The sequence below is a fragment of the Rhamphochromis longiceps genome, linkage group LG4 (genome assembly GCF_057381845.1).
Source record: "Rhamphochromis longiceps isolate RC_006_pf linkage group LG4, R_longiceps_female_GT1.1, whole genome shotgun sequence".
NCBI lineage: Eukaryota > Metazoa > Chordata > Actinopteri > Cichliformes > Cichlidae > Rhamphochromis > Rhamphochromis longiceps.
The window spans coordinates 5190586-5207390 of record NC_140560.1 but is presented as its reverse complement, the minus strand read 5'-3'; the positions used below and the strand labels follow the sequence as shown (position 1 = coordinate 5207390).

Below are 16805 nucleotides of genomic sequence, written 5' to 3'. Positions count from 1 at the left end.
ATTCCCATTTACTAGTAGAAGAAAAATCCTCCATTGCTTTTACCTCTCCTATCAATGATTTAATTTTTATACAAAAAGACGAGCTTCGTAAGAGGTTACTGTTAAACTTCCAGTGAGAATTCTTCGGTTCTGATAATCTATTATCCGGGGAGATTGAAAGTGTTATGGCACAATGGTCAGTAACAGGGGAGTGAAGAATCTTACAGTTGGATGATAGGGGGAAGAGACTACCAGTTATTAAGCAATAATCCAGTCTTGAGCATTGAGAGCGCTCAGAATTATTCCAGGTGTATTGCAGTTTTTCTGGGTTTAAGTTACGCCAGATATCGATTAGGTTGAGGGTGCAGGAGAAATCCATTAATATTTGGTTAAAATGAGAAGAGTTATATTTAGTTGGAAATCTATCCAGTTTTTCATCTGGTACCATATTAAAGTCACCTGCAACAACGACTTTTTCAGTTGAATAGATGATCTTCCATTCTTCTATCATTTTTTTCAAATCAGAAATCAATTTCCTGTTTTTAGCTCTATTGTTGAACCCATAAACATTTACTAAAATGTACTTAGTATCATCCAACTCCATGTTAACCATTAACCAATGACCTTCCTCATCACCTTTATGATCAAGAACTCTTCCATTAAAACGATGTAGAAAAATAGCCACTCCTGCTGAATGAGAGGTACCATGAGATAAATAAATATCACCGCTTCCCCACTGCTTTCTCCAAAATATATGATCATCTTTACTACTGTGTGTCTCTTGAAATAAAAAACAATTCGTGTTAGGCTGTTCCTTACAAAAAAGAAAAATCGCTTTACGCTTTATGTTACTTCTTAAACCTCGAACATTTAAAGAAAATATTGAAAGAACCATTGAATATTGCTTGAAAGTGCTGTAATAACTAGAGTAAGGCAATGGAACATTTTACCTCCTATTAACTAATAGACCCAGTCAAAGTCAGGGACCATTGAGCAAGTTACCGGCTTAAATTTAGTTGAACAGTTATACCTTCTTATCTAGGTCGTTATAAAGTTCTTTCATTCTTTGATTTGACGACCATCGATGACAGCATATCCGTCCTTCAGGAAAGCTTTGAGCCCTCTGCTCCTTGCCTCCTCCACCCTCGGCCACAGACGTTTGCGGGCTTCTCTGTCTTCCTTACAAAAGTCCTCTCTAAACCGAATCTTCATCTCCTTGCAGAGCTTCGCCTCCTTGGACATCTTCCACACTAGGTCTCGAACAGTTCTCATGGCAAACTGTATGACAATCAGCCTGGGTTTGTCACCAACTCGTCCCTTCTGACCCAGCCGGTGCACTGTATCCACTGTGTTGTACAGCTGCTCGGCGTTCGCAGGAATTATCTTGGTCAGAATTCTGATTATTTCTTCTCTCGTGTTCTCCCCCTCCTTCTCAGGAACGCCAGTTAGCAGCAAAGACCATCTCCGTTTGTATCTAGCATGCTCCAGACACATTTCACGAAGAGCCTCGTTCTCTTTTTTCAGCGTCGCCATCTGCGTTTTAATACGTTTCACATCTTCCACCACAGATTTAACAGCTTCCGTATTAGCATCCACGGACTCCTTTACTTTTCTTACAGCGTCGGTGTTTTCTTGCAACTGGAATTCATAATTCTTTAAATGTTCACTTTGGGTGTCAAATTTACATACCAGTTTTTGGATAGCATTGAGGAGAACTGTGTTTGAAACTTCGTTTTGCGTCTGCGATTCGTTAGCCTTCATTTTTTTAGGATTTGGACTTTTAACTGGTGTGTGGTGACGATCAGCTTGCGGTCTGTCTTGTGATAAGTCGTGCTGCTGTTCCATCCATTCAATATCTTCTTCGTCGCACGCCTGTCGAAGAGCCGCTAGGTGGTAGCCATGATCTTTGTTAATGTTAGCCATTTCGCCGCTTCGGAGAAGGTGGCCGAGAATGACGGAGAGAAACACAGGGAGGAAGTTTTTGAGTTTTAGAGATGAAGTATAACTAGTCTGCTTCTAATTCCGGTTAACTTGATTGCGGTCAAGACATAAAGGAGGTTCTTTTCAGGAAAAGCCTCGGAGCCCACTCAAGTTGAACCGCTCACTCCGCCATCTTCCCAGTCCCTCCGCGGCAACCACTGTCACTACCCGATCCGTACCCGGGTAGTGACAGGGTGAGTGAGTGATTCGTTTGCTCGCTCTATGATTCAACACAGGAGGGAGGGGGTTAGTGAGTCCTGAGTGATTCGTTCGCTCTTTGATTCAGCACAGGAGGGAGGGGGTTAGCGAGTCCTGAGTGATTCGCTTATGCTTACGATTCAGCACAGGAAGGGAGGGGGTGAGTAGCTCAAATGTGCTGTTAGCATGTTAGCAGCGCGATGCTACTGTGAACCGAGGAGATATTTTCTTGATGTGAGCTTCTACTCAGGGGTTTTTCTTCCAGTTCAGAGCAGAAATGCTTTTGTTACGAAACTGGCTGTTGTTTTTCCCCCCACAATTTTAATTATAAGCTAGATATATTTCTCCTAATGGAATTAGTTTGCTAACAGCAACAGGGATGAGTCAGTGAGTCAGTTGGGCTTGTGAATCATGATTCACGAGTCAGTAAAGTGATTCTCGATTATTGAACGATTCGTTCACGAATCGAACATCACTAGTGAGTACCTCAAATGTGGTGTTAGCATGTTAGCAGCGCGATGCTACTGTGAACCGAGGAGCTATTTTCTTGATGTGAGCTTCTACTTAGGGGTTTTTCTTCCAGTTCCGAGCAGAAATGCTTTTGTTACGAAACTGGCTGTTGTTCCCCCCCCACAATTTTAATTATAAGCTAGATATATTTCTACTAATGGAATTAGTTTGCTAACAGCAACAGGGGTGAGTCAGTTGGGCTTGTGAATCATGATTCACGAGTCAGTAAAGTGATTCTCGAATCGAACATCACTACGACACAGCTATGTTAACATAACATAAACAAGCTAACTTTTTTTCCACTCGATAAAAGTTAATGTGAGTGTTCTCGGTGGTCAGGAACAAATGTAATCGCAAGGCAGGATGCTGTAAAAGGACCAAACTTCAGCCAGGAGAACAACTGAGATAATCCATCCACAATACGAGGTTAGTCGTTCATAAACTGCTGCATGGGCTGGGCTGTAGCTACATCCTAAGGTTTTAAAAACTGAGCTTAAATAAATGATTAGCGGTAATAAAAGCCGAGGGAGGTCAACAGTGATCACTGACTGTTTTAGGAGCTTTTTGAGATTAAATAGAAGAAAATACATAACATTAAAAATTTTAACAACACAAAAGCCATATTAAACGCAGACTACTTTAGGCCCGGAAGTAGGATTCGCCACGCCATCACTTAACGACCGGATAGACTTTTTTACAATCTTAACTATTTTTTATATCCACAGTATTTGGCCCCCTGCCGGTCATGAAAAAGAATGGCAGTTTAAGGAGCTTCCACAAAGGCTTGTCTTTTCAGAACTGTAAGCTGCATCTGTCTTGCAAGGCCCAGGAAATGAACCTTGTAGACCTCCAGAGTTTTCCTCTGTGATTTATGAGCCTTAAGTAAATTAACATGTTGTACTTCTCCTCTCTAATTTATCTAGTATAAGAATTAATGACTGCAACAATTTCTAGAAGTTCTTATCAGTTGTTATATTGATGCTAATAGGGGCTAAATTTGCAAGTAGTCACTAGCATTGCTAGCTAAAGAAGCTGTAGAAACAGCTGACTCTTTGTATTAAAGTAATAATTAATTAATAAATAGCCCAAGTGAATTTTCATAGTTAAATCTGCACTTATCCTTACTTGTGTGCTTCTTTACTTACTTAATAAAGAAACACACAAAAATATACACAGAGACACACACGCAATATTCTCAAAATGTTAAAAGTCTTTATATAATATTTAAGTCGGTAAAAGGGACAGATGGAGCGATGCCTAGGAAACCAGAGGGAGGGTGGACAGAGAGAGAAACACCATGACAAACATCAGACGAGTTCAGTGAGAGAGAGAAAGCGTTTGGCGATTGGAGAGGATTAGAGGATTATTATCGCAGCTGACTGCACTGGAAGGCTCCATCAGCATCATCGTCGTCCTGTCTTTGGTTCTCTCGCTCCTTCCTTCCTCTGCCTGTTGTCTCAGCATCATCCATCAAAGCCGAGGGCATGTACAAGTTGAGGAGCTAGCATGGATATATTTTGGCTCTTCAGCAGCAGAAGGGGTGAGTCAGGTATCCATTGTCAAAATAACTGATAAAAAATATCCCACTTGTTAAACTTTAACTTTATTGATCCTCTTTGTTTGCTGTCTTTATTTTCTTATTTTTTACCATGGAAAATGTTTTATTTTGGAGATTGTTTTTCCAAAATAAGCATTAGAAAACTACATGCTAACAAATAAAATAAAAAATTGATACAGTAAAAAAATAGCAGTTTCATCAGACTGGCTGAATTCATTCATGATCTGATTATGCAGCTATATCTGGATGAGGCATGGAGAGACGAGATAAAGACGTATCCCTGTAGTAGGGCTGAACGATATATCGCATTTGCGATAATATCGCGACATGATCAAGTGCAATTTTCTAACCGCAAAGGCTGCGATTATACTGCGATTATAAGGCTGTCCAAATTACTACCATATCCCAGAATTCATAGCGCGGCCCAGCCAAACTCCAGTTTCCAGCAATGGCGGCCGCTACTAAGTTTTAAAATTACTCATACTAATCTTTCTGGGTCACAAAATAAACTTTTAACATATTTTCAGGCGAGAAAGTAGCTGTGTAAACATCAAATATCTGCTCGGTTTATCAAGATATCCCATATTTGCAAAAGTGCTTCGACGTTTTCAGAGGCGTCTGCTACCCACCAGCTCGACAGCTAGCCGGGAGCTCGAGGGTTACTGATGCGGCCGAGAACGGCACAACTCCCGGCACATCATTTTCAGATCACCGCGGAGTTTCGCTGCTCGGGTTAAACGTGATATATAAGTCACTTAGACAACCTAAAAATGTTATTGTTGGGCTTTTTTCAGTGTTTTGTTTGTTCGTGAGTAAATCGGTTTGGCTGAGATTAAAGTTATTAGATTAGATAAAATAAAACTTTATTAATCCCCCGGGTGGGTTCCTCCTTGGTTTTCACACAGCTGACTAAACGTCAAACAGAAAACTTATTAAACAGAAGTATGAGACAGTCGAGAATTTACACCAGTGTCTGGTTATATTTTAGATAGCAAGAAGCAGACGGCCGAGTTTATTAAACTCCACCGAGACAGCGGTGACGCTAATCAGAACTAGACCGTCCAATTTCACGCCTTTAAACTTTAAAGGCGTGTTTGTGTGTGTGTTTATACAATTGCTATTATGTTTGCACTTTATGTGTAATGTTACTGACTGCAGAGATCAGTAAGATGTGTGTATTTTTTATTTATTAGTTTTATTTATTTAATATTATTTTTTAATTGAATGACTGTCTAGTAGTTCACAGATGTCGAAAAACTGAGTGTGGTAAAGCCACTGATTTTGTTTATGTATATTTCTGCAATCTGCACATTGTACTGACTTTCATTTTAATGTTTACACCAGGGTTCCTTGTCAGCACTTTATGCTCAGATGTTTGTAAGCTAAAAATAAACTATTGTGTATGTTCAAATATACTGTTGTGATTGAAGAAGTTAAATAAAAATGTCAGTCATCAATTCATGCATCACCTCATGTCATCATAACAGAGGTCTGTCTTCCAGGAAAGAACAGTTTAAAATTAATGTAATATAGTATTGGCCATACTATATGATGTATTGCTTGTCTTTGTTTAATAATACAGAAGACAAAGACCTTAAAAAATAATCGCATATCGCATCGCAATCGCAATATTGGGGCAAAAAATCGCAATTAGATTATTTTCCATAATCGTTCAGCCCTACCCTGTAGTCCTACAGCCTGTTAGGTAAAACTGTCCTTTGGAGATTTACAGAAAAAAAATGAAGAAAGTCATGTTTATCATGTCGTAGCTTTTCAGAACTTTTATGCTCATTGTTTTAATTTCTAAGCATACAAATTCAACTGTCATAAACTGTGCCTTCATTTGCAGGAGGCAGAATTGATATAATAAACTGTACAGTATACTGATGAGTACAGTGGAACAATTAACAGCTAATGATCCAAACATTTCTGTCAGGACAAGTAGGAACCCAAACAAACAAAAAACCAGATAAAACTTGTAAGTTTTTGTGTGCAACTTTACATTTTCTTCTCTTTTTTAAATTCACTCTGTTACAGTTCTCTTTTTTCTCACCTCTATTCTTAAAGGTGTTTTATAAATATAGCTTACTACTTCCACAAAAGCCATAATTTCTTTGGTACTGTTTCCATGTGTGCATGTTATTCTGTCTTTAATAAAACCTGCGGATAGGGTGAAAGTGAACTCAGTGATTTATTGGCTGGAAAATTGGCAAAAAGCCTTAGAAACTATGATTCTTACAAGTTTGGTGTGAATTATCAACATATATAATATGTTATCGATATATAGTAAGTACTGTATAAAAATTTGAACTATCATGTCACATTTGACCTTTAAACTCCCCTTCAAGGTCAACAGACTGATCCTAACGCCAAAGCGATAATAATGATAATATAGAGCTTTTAAAACGATGTTTCCTACTGCCACTATATGAATTGACCACATACAGGCATATAGGGATACACAGGGATTCTCAATATCACATTATGGTTTGCGTCCATAACCTCTGACCTCACTTTGACATGTCACATCTGCCTTTTTTCCAAGTTGACCCCAAAATGTGTCACATGTTTAAAGAAAGCATTATCAGGTTATCAGTTACAAATGTACTAACTAGGCACTCTCAAGTTATTCATGTCCAGTTATTTACAAATCAGCACATATTATCTATTGATCCTACATAATGCTTATATATATAAAAAAACAATACAATTCCCTTAAAAGTAAATGCTGTCCAGACAGTGAGCTACCTTGGTGGAGGTTTGTGCTCTCGGAGTGCTTCTCCACGGCAGCCTGAGCTGATTACAGCATGAATAAGGGAGAACTGGATCAGGGGGGTTGTTTCATGAAGCTCACAGATATCTGTAAGCTTTATCAGTTAAAGAAAATGATTTTAAATTCATTTCTGGATTTAACAGCGAGCCAGTGAAGACTACACTATTATTAGTACTGAGTATAGTATTATATTCTGATATAGAAAATATATTCTGTTTCTTTCTATTGCCAGTTACTTTGGCTGCTTTGACATGGACTGCGAGGTTTGGGAAAAAGAACAGCAGAATTAAACTCCCGCCCTTCAGTGAGCTTTCTGCTTCTTAAAATCTCCTGACCCTCCTTCAGCTGTCCTGGGAAATATGAATCTTCTTTCCACAACACATCTCTTCTTCCTTCTTGCCATTTACTCCCTGCAGTCCCTTCTCCCATGTGTTCAGTGCTCAAAGTTGTGTCCACACAAGTGCATTTGTTATGAGCATGCTGACCTGGTGGACTGCCGCGACCGTGGGTTTGAGCACGTTCCCAGGGGTCTCCCGCACGGCACGTGGCTGCTGGAGCTAGGAAGAAACAATCTGAGTGTGATAGGCACTCAAGCCTTCAAAGGACTGTGGTCCTTACGGGTGCTGGTGCTCACCAACAGCCAGATAGAGGAAATCCAACCACAGGTAAGAACAAAGTGGTGGAAAAACTATTTATGCATCTGAAAATGTTGCACAATTACAGTTGTAAGGATAATACGAAGACGTATTTTAGAGATTTAATATGTAACTAAAGCAAATTATCACAAGCATGGAAAATACTCCAGGGTTGGGTTGGCTGCTCTCCGGTTACTCTGGCTTCCTCCCAACGGCCAAAGGCAAGTAAGTTAGCTTAACTGGAGATCCCAAATTGGCATTAGGTGTGAATGTGAGTGTGGGTGGTTGTCTGTGTCTAAGTGAAAGCTCTGAAACAGGCTGGTGCTGGTCCAGGATGTACGCTGCCTCTTTGCCTGTGACTGACTATCTGTCTGCAGCTCACAGATAGATAGAAAATAAATTGCAACTTTGTATTTGTATAGAAATCGACTTGTATATATAAAAAATAATACTTTATATTTAAAAAACACATTTACAGAAAATAACAGAAATGAGAGACATGGACTGCAAGGAAATGTGTTTACCACTACATCACTGCCAGTCACTGATATGTCATATAAAAACTGAATCTGTCACGGTCGCGCTGGCAGACCGTGGGGATGTGGGGAAATTAGAACCCAAAGGCAGGGCTCTTCGATGCAAAGCAGTGTGTTTATTTACAGTGAAGTAAACTGACACAGTGCATTCCCGACTCCGTGCTGTGTCCTCTTCCCAGAGTAGTGCCCAGTGTGTCTGCGCTCGGCAGTGTTCGAGCACCCCGTGCTCACTGCCCTCTCGACTCCACACACCACCTAAGAAATAACAAAAAGGCAGCTGTCAGAACACACCACAATTGCGGCAGACTAACCTTCTCTAACTGACAAAGAGACTAACGTGAAGTCACTCAATGATCCAGCGTTGAGAAGCACTCAGCCACACTGCTATGTAGCTCCCCTAACGATCCTTATCAGCTGCAGGTGTGTGTGTTACTCCTCCTCGGGTGTGGCCAGCCTCCCAACAGGATACACCCACTAGGCCTGGTGGTCCAGGAAAACCAGGACATCACACACACGCACACACATACACAATACAAAGGGAAACCAGGGGCACAAGCACCACACAAAATCATGGTACACACAGCAACAAATAAACAAGTTCAAAACTGCTCATGGACCCTCAGACCCAGGTCCCTGACAGTAGGAAAGTTGAAACAGCACACCTAATTGATGCTTTTTGTCTTTGAATAGGCATTTTTCTCATTGTCCTTTCTGGAGAAACTGGATCTCAGTTGGAACAAATTAAAAACTCTCCCTGTGGACTTCTCATCCAGTCTGCCTGCTCTCAAAGAACTGCGACTGGAGCACAACATCTTGCATTATCTATCTGGATACAGGTACATGGCTATCTGTGGGTCATCAGAGTGCCGTGAAACTCCATCTCACTTTTCCATCAGCTTCCATATTTCTGTTTATCGTCTGGCTTAACAGGAATATGTTTAAAGTGATCCAAAAGACCAGGAGCTGTCTTAATAATAATAATGGACTGGATTTATATAGCGAATACAGTTACAGACAGTAGCATTCAGCACAGAGCTTCTCTCTGCCTGTCTCTCACAGTATCTTCTCACTGTCTCACGCTCTCGTTGTCTCTCTGCTGCCAGCCTGGAGTTTCTGGACAACATGGAAAAGCTGGACCTGAGTTATAACAAACTGGTGTCTGTTGGCCCCGGCGTGTTCAGAGGCCTCTCCCGGCTCAGACAACTCTATCTACACAACAACAAACTGACTGTGGTGCAGCATGGGAGCCTGGACATGCTGCCTGGACTGGAGGTGAACAGACTTTTTTTTAAATGGGTAAATAAACTGGTACCTCAAAGTTTTTTTTTGATTGTGGACTGTTGTAGATTTAGCCTCTAAAAAGTATAATAATGTAAATGAATCTTATTTCATGTCTTAATTCATCTGCACGTAAGACAGCTAGTGTTTTGGTACACTGAATAATGATAAGTTTGAAATTCATCATTAGTTATAAAGTATAAAGTACTATGATATCTCTACCTATTAATGCACACTTTAATGTGCTGCTTTGGAAGAATTGTCTAATTATTGTAAGAAGAAGTGGCTCAAAAACAGATCCCTGTGGCACACCATTTTCGATGACTTCATTATTCTGTATGTCTGCCTTTCTAATTAGTACCTGTTTGTCTGTCTTCCTAGGTACTCCAGCTGAGCAACAACAACATCTCTCAGATAGATACTGATGCCCTGGCACCTCTGTACAGCCTGGCTGTTCTTGATCTGGAGGGAAACAACCTGCATAACCTCAAATTTAAGACCTTCATCAGCCTTCATACAACAGCAACACACATACAGCTGTCAGGTCTGCAGAAATACTTTAATTCTATTTCATTCATTGTTCTCCATGTCAGAAACTGACGGAACAGACTGAAATATGTTTAAAACGTTTGGACTGATTATCATGCAATATAAAATAGATGATGTTGATCAACACCCCCTCTTCTACAATCAAGTTCTGACTCAACACTCTGACACACAATTTTAAGGTTTGCATTCTTTGTTTAATTGAACTCTGTATACCTGCCTTCCTTCTTTCCCTGCCAGGGAACCCTTGGAGCTGTGACTGTGAGCTGCATCGTGTTTTCAGTAAGATCCTACACGTCCGGCACCTCCACATTGACGACTACCGCAACGTGACATGCCAGGACCCTCCGCAGCTGATGGGGGCTTCGTTGGCCTGGGTAGACAGCCAACTCTGCGTGGCTGAGACCGCTACTGTACTCGTCATCACTGTCACTATGCTTGTCACCGTGGTGGCCGCTCTGGTGATGGCGGAAAGGAACAGGAAGAGGAACCGAGGGAAGAACTGGGACACCGAGTCACAGACGCAAACTCACAGCCCTCCATCCTGAGGCAAAATTAGTGAGAGGATAAGCAGATGTTTCTGGCTCCTCTGGTTACAAAAATGCTTTTAGCACACACTTCCTGACTGCTGCCACAAATGGATCGTACTTGATTTCTTTTTCCTTTCAAAAAGTGAAAAACAGAGTTGGAATTAAAACTGAAGAAGACCTGGAGTATCTGTTCAAATTTAATATTGCAGCTGTGATCTGCTGCTACCAGTGAACTGCTGTAAAAATGTGGTTCTTTCGATGAATTTTTAAGAACGACCATTGTCAGCAATGGGATTTTTCGCAATAAAAGCCATACTTTGGTAAAGACCAAAGGCCAATACACATAATGTGGAGTTTGAAGAGTAAAAAAAAGTCTGACTTGTATTAACAGTTGCCGAGGTTTCATTCACCTGTAGTCTCTTGAAGTCACCAAATGTCAGATTGACTGTCTGCGGTCTCTTGTCACACATCACTGTGAATCGCTCCCTGTGTGGATACAGCTGAATGTTCACACATAATCTGACTTCTGTTGTGCTTTCTTTCTTTCCCTTTCACTGATCTCGTTTCCACCTATTTTATAATACCTACGCTAATTTGAGCTTTTCCTTAATCTCACGGGATCACCACAGCAGGCAGCTGTCGTAGATGTTTAATTTAGCAGGTTTTTACACCCTTTCTTATGCAACACCCAAGGGAAGTCTGTTCACTCACAAAACACATCTTTGCATGTCTGTAACTCATAATGTAAAATAGAAAATTGCAAATAAATTATTTAATATTTAATAGAAGGTTTCTTGAATATACTCTTTGTTCTTTGTAGTTTATCACCATAGAAGCCCCAGGAATGTCTGAACCTATTGATTGACAGTCAGACCGAGAGTCAGCAATAGAGATAGAGGGGGTCATGAGGACCATATGTGTCTGTACTCCACAGGGGATTAGTGCAGGACTGATGGAGGGAAAGAGAAGGACAAAGTCCCACAGAGGTCAAAGATGTCAAGATGATTACTGCTGATCTGCAATACAGTTATTAACTGTGAGTGTGTGTGTTGGAGGTATTAAACAGGCAGAGAAAGAGAGCCGTCTGGCCTCCAGCAGTAGACTGCCCTCCTTTCATCCATCTCTTCTTTAATTGTTGTGTTTTTCTGTCCTTTTGAAAAATCTTTTAGTAATGAAACTATTAGGACCAGTATTGGAAACTTTGTCACAGTTTCCAGCAAACAGGGTTGAAACCCAAACCTCACCTCTGATTAAAGCTGATCGTGGTACTGTGCCAAAAACAGAATGGTGGACAGATGGATGTCAGTCTTATTTCCAAGCAGAGTAGAGGTTGGGTTTGACTTGGCTTACAACTCGAGAAATACACATCAGATTATTGCAAAGAAGGATTAAAGTGTTCACCTTTGTTTTTTCTCAAAAAACAACAACTAATATGCGTAGAACTGATGGTGATCAGACGTCAGTCGTCTCCATGTACACAGACTAGTATTACTGGAGCCTGTTTTAGGAAAAGAAATGACACTGTGAAGCTATTGATGATTTAATATTTCTAAATTCTGCATCGTGTGATTATGCTCGCTCTGTCTGAGATGTCAGCATCATAAACTCAGGAATGCTGCTGCTCTTATGTGCGGTTAGTTAGTTTAACAAGATAAGAAGTGGGCCGAACACTGTTTGAAACATCAGATATCTGCTTGTTCTTTTTATTGAGAAACGTTAAAATGTTTTACATTTTGTTTATTCTCATTACCAAATAGATAATAGAAAACAGTTACTGAAAACAAATTCTTAGTGATATTGAAAATATATGTCAAACTGACACTGTGATAATGTCCCTAGTGTCGTTTCATCTTTAATTTTAGTAATATTTTCCAATATGTTTGCTAGGGTGCAGCTTTAATTTCAAAATGAGAAATTTGGGTTTAATAAGCAGCTAGCCCCACAGTTTGGTCTACTGATCCAGCACTGAGCTTATTGTTAGCCTCTGTGACTGTACAGCTCTCTACAAATATTCAGTGGACTTAGACTGATAATAATTGATAGTAGTTATTAATAATATCGAGCAAGCTAAAGTGGAACCAGACCAGTTTGGAGTTAGCAGAACATGAATTTCTCCAGTTTAGGTACATGCTAACTGCTTGCACTTCAAACCAAGCGAATGTTTAGCTGCTAAGTGGGCAACAGCAATTTAGGTTTTCTGAATTATTCTTAACTGAACCGAGCCCAGGCATGTTTACTCTGTTTATTCTTTGAAACACTCAGATCATGACAAATGCACTGCAGTATTTTCCAAATTCCAAAGAAAAGAGCAGCTTTTTCACCCCACAAGATATAATTTTTCTAATTTGAATTCTTTTGAATAAGTAATGGAAGCTCTGCAGGAGCTGTCTAATGTCTGGTATATGGTGCTTTGTTTAGCTGTGTGGAGGGTTTTCAACAGTGCAGTGAATGGGGCACTATTTATAAAGTTTAGTTTCTCTTTATACAGCCATGGTTATCGACCAAACTGTCTGCTTACATACACATTATTCCAAATATCACCCCACCATCTAACCCCTGATGACAATTAAAAACACTGGTGACTGCCCGTGCTACCCCACAGCCTCCTTGTAGATGGACTCGTGTTGTTTTTCCTGCGCATTACTGCCACCTCTGATCAAGTCAAACTCCAAGAGTGTTATGTTAAAAATTGAATAAATAAAGAGTGAATATGCAGTTATTAGCCCATTTGCTGTAGACCTGTTGTTGGTAGAAAACCCTGCAAAAAAACCCAGGAGGAATAAAGACACAATGAGACAAAATTACTTTCTGTGCTAAACGTGTACACGGGTGAGCCGCTGAGAACAACTCACACCATGAACAGAGGCTTGGCATTTTTTATAGGCACAGATCACAGAGACCGTGAGAACAGGATAAGAAAATAATAAACAGATAAAATAAAACAACTCCATATATGGTGCTAGTCTAGTCAGCAGAGAGCTAGGAAAGATAAAACAATCTGAAACAATATGTCCTTGCTGGGAAAGTCTAAAAGGCACTTCTAAACTAATCTAAACACAGACAAAGGGCATCTTTGTACATTTAAAGAAGGTAAAGAAGCATAGAATCATTTTTCCTCTAACACCTGTAAAATCTAGAGCAATGAACTGATGAACCGACGTCATACAGTCAACCTCTCTTTGACTTTTAGGTAACAGGTTTTAAAGCTGGAACAATAGGGATTAGAGTGAGATTCACTCCACATCTGACTGACAGAAAGGACGTGGCAGAGTGAATTTTGGGAGCTAATGATGATGTTTTATCTGCTGGATGACAGCTGCATTTACAATGACATTCTAGGTGAACAGGATGTTCCTAATGTTCACTTCAATTCAATTTTATTTATACAGCACAAAAATCACAAGACAAGTGTCTCAAGGTGCTTTATATTGTAAGGCAGACCCGACAATAATACATAGAATATTGTAGGGTCTGCCTACATTATTGGACTGAATGAAACAAAATCAATACTTAGAGATGGTTATGAGATCGTTCTTTGTTAAGAGTTGATCAGTTTGGAACTCTCTGTGGGAGGGAGTGGAATAGGCATTGCTGTACACATAGAGTTGCAGCAGTCGAGCAAAGGCATGATAGCTGTTTCCAGGTCCCTAAAATGTTGTGTTTGGTGTGATTTTGTTAAATTTCTGCTTCCATTGTATTTTTTATGGAAACACAATGAATACACTTTGTGCTCTTCCAGCATTTTTCTATTTGCTGGTGTTTTCCTAGGGTGCAGTGTGTTTAACAGTTCATATGATATATGAAGCTTAGTCATTTCCAGCTGTGCTCCACCCTCCTAGAAGCACATGTACAGTATGTTGTTGAGGATAACAGACTAATATGTATTAAAGAAAGTGACAAGTGGCTCAATGTCAGTGTAGGAGACCTAGGTACAGACACAAACCCAAAATCAATTGTCTTCTCTGGCATGCTGCTGGCAAGTGAGGGTGTGTCCATGATAGGAGTGAAGTATAGCTCGTGCCCTTCTGGGTAGCAACAAGCTGACCGGCTCTGCAACCCGGAGCATCACTCTGTCTCTGTTAGCCATCGCTCTGCAGCTCTGCTGGATCCTCCTGGATTAATTGCAACCGTGTGTGCATTTATTCTAGTGTAATTTTCTGGAGCTTGATAGCTTTTCTTCTTTAAGAAACATTTTAATATTTAAGATTCACTTTGTTCCTTCATCCCCAAATGTGCCAATAAAATCAATCATGTTCATTTTGAATCATTAAAACATTTGAAAACTATTTGTGCTGACTTTTGTTTTATGTGTTAAACTTACCGTCTATAGTAGCCTTTAAGCTCTTGATGTAGTGGCATGGTTTGCCCAGCAGATGGAGACACTGATATAGTGCAGATGCATCCTATGCATGGCTGTACGATGTTATTCTTTAATTAAAAGACCAGCAGGCCTGGGTGTGTTACTCTCAGGAACACTAGCACTCTCTGATTAAGGTAAACATATTTATAATTTATTAATGTACAGCTTGTTTCATTTCCCATCAGTCACAGCTGATAGATGAACACAGCACTGAAGTTGTTCCTGAGTTGTTCCTACACTAAGCCCATCAACACTCCCTCAAAACTCTAAATGTATAACCTGAGCATGTTCATAAAAAGAGTGTTGAACTGTGATAAGTTTTGTAATTTTACTATCACATCTGTTACTCTTCTGACAGATAAAACACATACACAATAATAATTATTTTATTACAAAGCACTTTGGTGGCCAGTAAGAGTAAAAATAGCACAAAGTGAATACCATCCCAGTGTCATACTTAAACTACAATCATATTTAAACTGGAAAAGCACCTCAGAGTGTGAATTCTTAAAGGACATTTTAATGTATTATTTTAATATCTTCCAGCAGATGCAGGAGGTGGCTATTGGTAAAGAATAGGCAGCGTGTTTGAGTTCAGTCTTTCTCACGCAGTCTAAAAATGAGAGCAATTATCAGGCGATAGAGGCAGATCCCAGTTTTAATGGTAAATATACTTTAACAAAGTTAGATTTGATCTCACTTTCAGATAGAGACTGCTGTTATATGAAGGATGTGACATGTGGGGAGAATAAAATAGACTAGTTAACATATCCCCATGAAACACTCCTTCATCTGATAATGCAGACTAAGGGGAAATATGAGGTTGTTCTTTATTGAATTAAATGAGCTGTTTTATTCCAGCCCTGGGCTGAGTTGGATTAACAAAAGAAAGTGGATGGACAGATGTTAGCTTTATGTACTAATAAGAAGTCAAGCCCCCCAAAACGATTTATTATATTATAGTTTTATTATAATCATTGTAGTTTATTGTTACCTTCTTGTTATGTAATGCTGTTGTGAGCATTAAAGGATTACGGTCAGTACTCTTAACTCTGAAGCAGAACTCTCAGCTTTAGGAGATCAAAACTCTGTTGTGATATAAACATCCTCTGATTAGGAAAAAGGAAATGAGCACTTTATTGTGTTTGATAGTTCTGATGAACTTATGTGACCTCAAACTCTAAATAAAAGGCTGCAGTAATGCGTATGCACACAGAGCAGCTGCTGTCTCCCAGCGTAGCTTCAGTTGACACAGTTAGTGTGCTTGGTGCAGCGCTGCAGAGTGGGGAGCTGGTGCACAGGTGCGTGTTAATGCTTGTGAAGGTTGCGGTGAAGCGGAAGTCTGCACCTCTGAAGCTTCTCAGCAATCTGCCGCTCGCTCGTCTCACTCTGTGACCACATCCTGTGCTCTGCTGTTGCTCTCAACGCCTCCGTAAGCTGTCATGACCTGGTTTGTTCCTCACAAAACAACAGCTTCAACCTCCTTCTCTGGAGAGAGGAGAGTATTGATTTCCTGTTCCTACGAGCTGTGGTTGACTCACATTTTACACACATACTTCAATATGTATAGCCCTCCACCTACTGTGAAAAAAACACAGCTTTACTCACTGAGAATGGAAAAAGTGAATCTTGAACAGGTTTTACAGATAGGGGAACATGTCACAGTAAAAATGGCCCAATGTTTTTGAGTTGGAGTTCATAGAAAATGGAAAATATAAGGGTGAGTTCTCAGAAACCCAACAGATAACAGGCTGCTAAAAATAGTTCCCTGCTAGCCATGCAGTGTAGTGAAGGCTCAGACATAAATGAATAATACCTGAAACTGCACCTGATGAGTAACTGTATGTTGTACTGTCAGGTAGAACTGCCTCAGACTCATATATGAAAGAAATAAACAGTTGTGTGTTTAAGGAGTACTTTTA

General features: G+C 40.0%; 1 protein-coding gene across 1 annotated transcript; it reads left to right on the top strand.

Moving 5' to 3' along the window:
• Positions 1–7262: 7262 nt before the first annotated feature.
• LOC146670879 (uncharacterized) lies at positions 7263–11197 on the top strand. Its single transcript, XM_085405080.1, has 5 exons — positions 7263–7663; positions 8860–9005; positions 9273–9441; positions 9829–9991; positions 10234–11197. The coding sequence occupies exons 1-5, from the start codon at positions 7358–7360 to the stop codon at positions 10539–10541; spliced, it is 1092 nt and encodes a 363-aa protein (XP_085261206.1). The 5' UTR covers positions 7263–7357; the 3' UTR covers positions 10542–11197.
• The last annotated feature ends 5608 nt before the right edge of the window (positions 11198–16805 follow it).